This window comes from Arachis duranensis, chromosome 5 (genome assembly GCF_000817695.3).
Source record: "Arachis duranensis cultivar V14167 chromosome 5, aradu.V14167.gnm2.J7QH, whole genome shotgun sequence".
In the NCBI taxonomy this organism is placed as follows: domain Eukaryota; kingdom Viridiplantae; phylum Streptophyta; class Magnoliopsida; order Fabales; family Fabaceae; genus Arachis; species Arachis duranensis.
Window position 1 is genome coordinate 54,067,399 of NC_029776.3, and position 9,391 is coordinate 54,076,789.

At 37.3% G+C, this 9,391-nt stretch overlaps 1 protein-coding gene across 1 annotated transcript; it reads right to left on the minus strand.

Moving 5' to 3' along the window:
- Positions 1-418: 418 nt before the first annotated feature.
- Positions 419-3,041, minus strand: LOC107489377 (uncharacterized). Its single transcript, XM_016110128.1, has 3 exons — positions 2,958-3,041; positions 2,224-2,544; positions 419-706 (listed from the first exon to the last, which is right to left on the minus strand). The coding sequence occupies exons 1-3, from the start codon at positions 3,039-3,041 to the stop codon at positions 419-421; spliced, it is 693 nt and encodes a 230-aa protein (XP_015965614.1).
- Positions 3,042-9,391: the final 6,350 nt, after the last annotated feature.

Sequence of the window (9,391 nt, forward strand, 5' to 3'; positions counted from 1 at the left end):
AGTAAAGGCATTACCAAAATATCTATCCAAATGTATACCAAGCATAAGTTTGTACGTTAAACCATCTTAAAAATATAACCATCTCACAAAATACTAAAACCCTATAGTAAAAAACTTAATACCATAAGCCAAGCCTAATACCCTTAGCCAACAGTCAACTTCATATAATGGAATGCACAAGGCCAATCATCTGTGAATCTATCAAACCCCAGAAGTGTTCATACACATTAGGACTCTCAGCAAACTTCAAAATTGCCCTCACGACCTCCTCATCACCGAACCCAAGTTGTGCGAGCTTCTCACCAACCTTAAACTTCTCATTCACACCAACAATGGCATCAACAATTAGTTGGGCATTCTTTCTTTGGTCAGCCGAAGATTGCTGGATATGGTCAGCCATCCTCTCCAAAATGTCAGCTTACTTTCTCTTCCTCCCATATCGCCTTGTGCTTCCTGCACTCGTACCAGCTTCAGAATGTGATGCTTGTCCTTGCATTGCTGGGCCTCTGTCTAATTCTGGTTGTGGAGACATTTCAGAGTCATCAAATCCAATTGTAGTGTCTTCCGTCTCTTCATTAACCTGTTCTTCCGTATCGAAGCCACTAACTGCTGCTGCTCCCGTGGCTCTATCCCTACCAAATATACCCTCTAGCCGGTGAAAAAGAGGAAATGGCTTGCCAGGACTATAGAACTTTATTGGATGTGCCTGTGAAAATATAAACCCGATTTAGCAAACATTAATGAGGTTCCTGCTGTACAACTAGTAACATTACTGAAGTTCATAAAAGGAGAGCATATCTTAAGAGAGTGTTGGTTCATAAGGAAATTCTAGTTTTCATCACCCTTTCCTTTAAGATAAAAAACTTCGAATAGCTAGGAATTGAAAGAATGGATAATGGGCATATTGGGAAAACTCTAAGCTAAGAAAAAGGTTTGTTTTATACCTTATTGTAGCAATTAAGGTGAGCAAGAAAATCATTGAAAATTAGGAGAAGCCACTTCCAATTAAAGAGGACTTTTTATGATTTCTGGAATGTTTAACTCATGGTAGAAGAGAGGATAGCAACTTATTTCTATCGCCTCTAACATCACAGAAATAGGAAAGTCCACCAACCACCAGATGAAAAATAACAAGTACAATTTCACAAAATCAGAAACAAAATCAGACAACATGATAATAAATTCAGCAACAACAAAGCAAACACAAAGTTCTATTGATAATTTTCATTTCATTTTTCAGCCACATGTTAATTGTTCTAACTATTCACTATGAACTAAAAACTACTGGGATTCAGAAAAGTCTTGTGATCCTAAAGAAATAAAAGTAAACAATTTTCTCATTGCCCTGGCTAAGAAAAAATTCTTAAGGCATGCAATTCCAGAGAGATTTACTAAGTTTAGATTCAATAAAATAGGAACATTAGAAGTGCCACTACCATGTTCATTCAGAGTTAGTTAATTAACTATTAACTATAACCATGTCCCCCATCTACCTTTCAAGCTAACACCTAATTTAAGAACTAAATTGGTTGCCTTTGGTGTCAAGTATGGCACAAGTCATGGTGCGAGAGAGACTTGAACAATTGGCACAAGTCATGAGTTTTGTACTAATTTATAAATACGATTCCAAAATTCCAAATGCAGTAGAAAAAAAATAATTAACTCAAACTGAGCTGCCATGTTAATACAATTATTACAGACAAAACAAACAGTAACCTATTTCATACTCATAAAATGATATAGAAAATTAGTGACAGAAGTATGCATCATATAAGAGACCAATACTAAATGCGCTTAATTTCCTACTTGGCGTCCAATACATGGCATCAGCATAAATTCGTAAGCAACATTAAATTTCTGTGTGTAGTCTATAGTGTCTATGGAATAAGGCAACAATACTAATCTAGCTATCTAAATAATTAGGATTTAGGGACCTTGTTGTTCAATGAGTCTTTCTCCTCTGCTGAGGCTGCTTCTGAGTGGCTAATATATAAATCCAATATACCTATTGATATTATGGCATTGGTAATAAACATTGAAGTTATAATACATCAACACACCGTAAAGTAGATTATGTAAAGTTAATTTAAATCTTCAACCATCAAAACAACGAAGAACAAAATTATTAGAACAACACAAAAAAGATTAAAAACAAGAACTAATTTAGAAAAGAAGCAAGAACAAATCCACTGTTCTATTTTACCAAGCATGAATCACACGCACCTTCAACCATGCATCAAGAACGTCTTTCGAATCAACCTCGACACATTGTTTCTCATTATTCCACCCGAACCCACTGCATCCAAGCATGTCAGTGGCGTACTGATACTTCTCCTTCAATCGCTTGTGCTTATTCTTGCGGTGCTTCGCAGTTAGGGTACAACCGGGGAAGGCCTCCAGCATCTTCAGAGCCAGTTTCTCGAATGTTCCTGGTTTGAATTGCCCACAGTCGGCCCTCTGACCATCTACTACAGACTCCTCCATGAAGCCAATAAAAGCATTAGTCTCTTCATCACTCCACATGCGTTTGTTCTCCATTTTTACCTACACAAATTAAGATAATCAACCTTGTGCAACAATCATTTTTGTGTACATGAATTAAGAATCTTAAAATCAATTAACATAATGTAACTAAAAAAATAAAACAGCAAACAATAACACAAATGACTACAATTTATCCACAGCCTACAATTCACGCCATAAGCAAGTAGAAATATGTAAAATTGAACCACGAATAGTTAGTTGCCATTACAAACAAAGAGGTGCCATTACAATGTTTATCGTCTCAACAAGTGATACAAATTAAAATTGTGCCATTATAACAATACTCAATTGATAACAATGTTCATTACGCTGCAAATACAACACTACTCCATACAACTTGTACACCACTCTTCATACATCTCAGTTGCTATGTTGTCATGCCAGTGAGTCCACTCGTTCATGTTTTCAACTACATCAATCATTCCATCCTGTGCTTCATCTGCATCAGGTATAAATTCATCCAATATGCTACCTTCCTCCTCCGGATCCATACCCATACTCTTTCGAATGAAATTTTGAAGCAAACAACAAGCAATAATTATCTGAGATTGTGTCTTTAGAGGGTTGATGAGCGGATATTTTATACGCTTTTTGGGGGTAATTTCATGTAGATTTTAGTGTGTTTTAGTTAGTTTTTAGTATAATTTTATTAGTTTTTAGGCAAAATTCATATTTCTGGACTTTACTATGAGTTTTGTGTTTTTCTATAATTTCAGGTATTTTCTGGCTGAAATTGAGGGAGTTGAGCAAAAATCTGATTTTGGCTGAAAAAGGGTTGTTGATGCTGTTGGATTCTGACCTCCCTGCACTCGGAATAGATTTTTTGGAGCTACAGGAGTCCAATTGGTGCACTCTCAATTGGATTGGAAAGTAGACATCCAGAGCTTTCTAGAAATATATAATAGTCCATACTTTGCGCGAAGATAGATAACGTAAACTGGCATTCAATGCCAGTTCCATATTGCAGTTTGGCGTTCAGCGCCAGAAACAGGTTGCAAGTTGGAGTTCAACGCCAGAAATAGGTTACAACCTGGCGTTCAACTCCAGAAACAACCCAGGCACATGAGAAGCTTAAGTCTCAGCCCCAACACACACCAAGTGGGCCCCAGAAGTGGATTTCTGCACTATCCATCCTAGTTTACTCATTTTCTGTAAACCTAGGTTACTAGTTTAGTATTTAAACAACTTTTAGAGATTTATTTTGTATCTCATGACATTTTTAGATCTGAATTTTATACTCTTTGACGGCATGAGTCTCTAAACTCCATTGTTGGGGGTGAGGAGCTCTACAGCGTCTCGATGAATTAATGCAATTATCTTTGTTTTCCATTCAAACACGCTTGTTCCTATCTAAGATGTTCATTCGCGCTTCACCATGAAGAAGGTGATGATCCGTGACACTCATCACCTTCCTCAATCCATGAACGTGTGCCTGACAATCACCTCTGTTATACATTAGATTGAATGAGCATCTCTTAGATTCCTTAATCAGAATCTTTGTGGTATAAGCTAGAATTGATGGCGGCATTCATGAGAATCTGGAAAGTCTAAACCTTGTCTGTGGTATTCCAAGTTGGAGTCAAGGATTGAATGGCTGTGACAAGCTTCAAACTCGCGATTGTTGGGCGTAGTGACAGACGCAAAAGAATCAATAGATTCTATTCCGACATGATCGAGAACTAACAGATGATTAGTTGTGTTGTGACAGAGCATTTGGACCATTTTCACTGAGAGGATGGGAAGTAGCCATTGACAACGGTGACACTCTACATATAGCTTGCCATGGAAGGAGCCTTGCGTGTGTGAAGAGGAGTACAAGAGAAAAGCTGAAATAAAGAGGACAAAGCATCTCCAAAACTCCAACATATTCTCCATTATTAAGTAACAATTAATTATTTTATGACCTTTCACTTTATTTTACAATTGAGACTAAAGAACCCTATTGGTATCCTGACTAAGAATAATAAGATAACCATAGCTTGCTTCAAGCCAACAATCTCCGTGGGATTCGACCCTTAATCACGTAAGGTATTACTTGGACGACCCAGCCTGGTTAGTGGTACGAATTGTGAAAAGTGTGATTTACAATTTCATGCACCAAGTTTTTGGCGCCGTTGCCGGGGATTGTTCGAGTTTGAACAACTAAAGGTTTATTTTGTTGCTTAGATTAGGAATAATTTATTTTTGATGCTATAGAGTCATTAAATCTGAGTCCTTTATTTTCTTTTCAAAAATTTTTCAAAAATATTATTTTTTCCTTATTAATTTTTAATTTTTATGTGAGTTTATTTTTATATTTTAAGTTTGGTGTCAATTGCATATTTTATATTTTCCCTTAAATTTTCAAATTGCATGTTCTTTATTTTTCCTTGATCTTCAAATTGTTCTTGTCAAATTTTCTTGTTTGATCTTTGCTTTTTCCTATTTTTGTGTATTTTTCGTGTTTTCCTTATGCTTTTTCAAAATTTTAGTTTTCAAAAATATATTTTTTATATACAATATTAAAACACGTTACATTTATAGCTTAGTTGGCTAGAGCGTTGGCTTATGTTCTTGGCAATTAGGTATCTTCTTTTTAAAATCTTTTTCAAAAATAATTTTTCTTTGATTGAATCTTGTGCCAAACTTTAAGTTTGGTGTTTTCTTGTTAATTTTCTTTAATTTTTGAAAATTTATTTTGGTTTTCTAAAAATTTTAAGTTTGGTGTTCTTTCTTTTGTTCTTGTTGTTCTTGTGAATCTTCAAGGTGTTCTTGAGTCTTCCTTTTGTTTTGATCTTAAAATTTTTAAGTTTGGTGTTCCTTGGTGTTTTCCCTCCAAAATTTTCGAAAACAATGAGTATTAGATCTAAAAATTTTTAAGTCTTGTGTCTTTTGTGTGTTTTTCTCTTTCATCATAAAATTCAAAATTCAAAAAATATCTTTTCTAACTAATTTTAAGCCATCTTTTCGAATTTTTTTTTAAATTTAGATTTCAATTTCAAAAATATCCTAACCACTTTCTCTCTCCTCATTTTTTGAAAAACTTCATAAAATATTATTTTATTTTATTTTTATTTTCGTTTTTATTTATTTTTACTTTCATTGTCGTCTTTATTTTATCTTATTTTATTATTATCATTTCGAAATTTTTATATATAATAAAATAAATAAAATAAATTCACATCATCTCCCTTTCTCCATTATGGACTTAAGAGGAAATGAACAATCCAGAAGGACTCTGGGGTCATATGCTAACCCCACTACTGCTTCATACGGGAGTAGTATCTGTATACCCTCCATCGGATTTAGTAGCTTTGAGTTGAACCCTCAGCTCATTATCATGGTGCAGCAAAGTTGCCAGTATTTTGGTCTTCCACGAGAAGAACCTACAGAGTTTCTGGCACAATTTTTACAAATTACTGACACAGTACATGATAAGGAAGTAGATCAGGATGTCTACAGATTGTTACTGTTTCCATTTGCTGTAAAGGACCAAGCTAAGAGGTAGTTAAATAACCAACCTAAGGACAGCATAAAGACATGGAAACAGCTGTCAGAAAAATTCCTGAATCACTATTTTCCTCCAATACAGATGACATAGCTAAGGCTGAGCATCCAAGGCTTCAAACAAGGAGATAATGAATCCCTTTATGATGCTTGGGAGAGATACAGAGAGATGCTAAGAAAATGCCCCTCTGAAATGTTTTCAGAGTGGGTGCAGTTAGACATCTTCTATTATGGGCTTATAGAGAGAGCTCAAACTTCTTTAGACCACTCAGCTGGTGGATCTATACACATGAGAAAGACAATAGAAGAAGCTCAAGAGCTTATTGATACAGTTGCCAGAAATCAGCATCTTTACCTAAGCAGTGAACCTTCCATCAATGAAGAGGCTAAAATAGTAACTGCTGAACTCAGTCCTGCAGAACAAGTTACTGAATTCAAGCAACTGGATTTTCTAAAAAATAGCTAGCCGAATTCAAGGAGATACTACAAGAAACAAGAATGGCTAATATGAATATGGAAGTACAGTTAAAGCAAACAGAACAGCAGTTATCAAAATAAATAATAGAAGAGTGCCAAGCAGTTCAATTAAGAAGTAGAAAAATATTAAATACCTTACTTCAAGGTAGCAGGAAGCCAAGAAATGAGCAAACTACCCAAAATCCATCTGAGGACAATAAGAGCCTAGAGAGAAATAATTCTGGCGCTCAAACGCCAGAAAATGGGTGGAAAGCTGGCGTCGAACTCCCAAACCATGCTCAGTCCTGGAGTTTAACGCCAGAAACAAGCAAGGAACTGGCGTTGAACGCCCAAAGGAAGCACAGTTCTGGCGTTCAAACGCCAGAAACAGGTAAGGAGTTGGCGTCTAACGCCACTCCAACTTCTACCCCTGGCATTCAAATGCCAGTGGGAGATTAGACACACACAAGTACTGATAACAACTATTCTAAAAAGGCTTCTCAACCCACGGTTGTAGGCAATAAACCTGCAGCAACTAAGGTTGATGAATACAAAGCCAAAATGCCTTATCCTCAAAAACTCCGTCAAGCGAAACAGGATAAGCAATTTGCTCGCTTTGCAGACTATCTCAGGACTCTTGAAATAAAGATTCCATTTGCAGAAGCACTTGAGCAAATACCCTCTTATGCTAAGTTCATGAAAGAGATCTTAAGTCATAAGAAGGATTGGAGGGAAACTAAAAAAGTTTACCTCACTGAAGAATGCAGTGCAGTCATTCTGAAAAGCTTACCTGAGAAGCTTAAAGATCCCGGAAGCTTTATGATACCATGCACATTAGAAGGTACTTGTACCAAGTAGGCTCTATGTGATCTTGGGGCAAGTATCAACCTAATACCTGCATCTACTATCAAAAAGCTGATGGTTCCATTAAACACCCATCAGGCGTGATTGAAGACATGATTGTCAAGGTTGGGCCATTTGCCTTTCCCACAGACTTTGTGGTGCTGGAAATAGAGGAGCACAAGAGTGCAACTCTCATTCTAGGAAGACCTTTCTTAGCAACTAGACGAACCCTCATTGACATCCAAAAAGGGGAAGTGACCCTGAGAGTCAATGAGGATGAGTTTAAGTTGAATGTTGTCAAAGCTATGCAGCATCCAGACACCCAAAATGACTGCATGATCATTGATATTATGGACTCTCTGGTAAAAGAGGTCAATATGACTGAGTCTCGAATCAGAGCTAGAGGATATCTTTAAAGATGTTAACCTTGATCTGGAGGAACCAGAGAGAATAATAGAACCTTTGAAAATCCTTCAGGAAAAGGAGAAACCTCCCAAACCCGAGCTCAAACCATTACCACCATCCCTGAAATATGCATTTCTGGGAGAAGGTGATACCTTTTCTGTAATCATAAGCTCTACCTTAGAGCCACAGGAAGAGGAAGCACTAATTTAAGTGCTAAGGACACACAGGACAGCTCTTGGGTGGTCCATCGATGATCTTAAGGGCATTAGCCCTGCCAGATGCATGCACAAGATCCTATTGGAGGGTGACGCTAAGCCATTGGTTCAACCACAGAGGCGGCTGAATTCAACCATGAAAGAGGTGGTGCAGAAGGAGGTCACTAAATTACTAGAGGCTGGGATTATTTATCCCATTTCTGATAGCCCCTGGGTAACCCCTGTCCAAGTTGTTCCTAAGAAAGGTGGCATGACAGTGGTTCATAATGAAAAAATGAACTAGTTCCTACAAGAACAGTTACAGAGTGGCGTATGTGTATTGATTACAGAAGGCTCAATACAGCTACCAGAAAGGATCATTTTCCTTTACCATTCATAGACTAGATGCTAGAAAGTCTAGCAGGTCATGAATACTACTGCTTCTTGGATGGATATTCAGGTTATAATCAAATTGTAGTAGATCTCCAGGATCAAGAGAAAACATCATTCACATGTCCATCCGGAGTATTTGCATACAGAAGGATGCCATTTGGCCTGTGCAATGCACTTGTAACCTTTCAAAGGTGCATGCTTTCTATTTTCTCTGATATGGTGGAAAAATTTTTGGAAGTCTTCATGGATGACTTTTCAGTATTTGGAGACTCATTCAGCTCTTGTCTTGACCATCTAGCACTTGTTCTAAAGAGGTGCCAAGAGACTAACCTGGTTTTAAACTGGGAGAAATATCACTTTGTGGTGACTGAAGGAATTGTCCTTGGGCACAAAATTTCAAACAAGGGAATAGAGGTGGATCAAGCTAAGGTAGAGGTAATTGAAAAATTACCACTACCTGCCAATGTTAAGGCAATCAGAAGCTTTCTGGGGCATGCAGGATTCTATAGGAGGTTTATAAAAGAATTTTCAAAAATTGCCAAACCTCTGAGTAATCTGCTAGCTGCTGACATGCCATTTATCTTTGATAAGGAGTGTCTGCAGGCGTTTGAGACTCTGAAAGCTAAGCTGGTCACAGCACCAGTTATCTCTGCACCAGACTGGACACTACCATTTGAACTGATGTGTGATGCCAGTGACCATGCCATTGGTGCAGTATTGGGAAAAAGGCATGACAAGCTTCTGCACGTCATTTACTATGCCAGTCGTGTTTTAAATGACGCACAGAAGAACTACACAACCATAGAAAAAGAGTTACTTACAGTAGTTTACGCCATTAACAAGTTCAGGTCTTATTTAGTAAGATAAAAAATGATTGTGTATATGAACCATGCTGCTCTTAAATATCTACTCACAAAGTAGGATTCAAAACCCAGACTCATCAGACGGGTGTTGCTTCTGCAGGAGTTTGATATAGAAATAAGAGACAGAAAAGGGACAGAGAACCAAGTAGCAGTTCACCTGTCCCGAATAGAACCAGTAGAAGGGGCGTCCCTCCCTCTTACTGAGAT

Excerpts from the sequence above, each read along its gene's own strand:
- LOC107489377 (XM_016110128.1), bottom strand. The coding sequence starts at position 3,041 with ATGGGTATGGATCCGGAGGAGGAAGGTAGCATATTGGATGAATTTATA. Across the intron at positions 2,545-2,957 it reads CACAGGATGGAATGATTGAT|GTAAAAATGGAGAACAAACG; the intron begins GTAGTTGAAAAC and ends TAATTTGTGTAG. Across the intron at positions 707-2,223 it reads TTCTTGATGCATGGTTGAAG|GCACATCCAATAAAGTTCTA; the intron begins GTGCGTGTGATT and ends ATATTTTCACAG.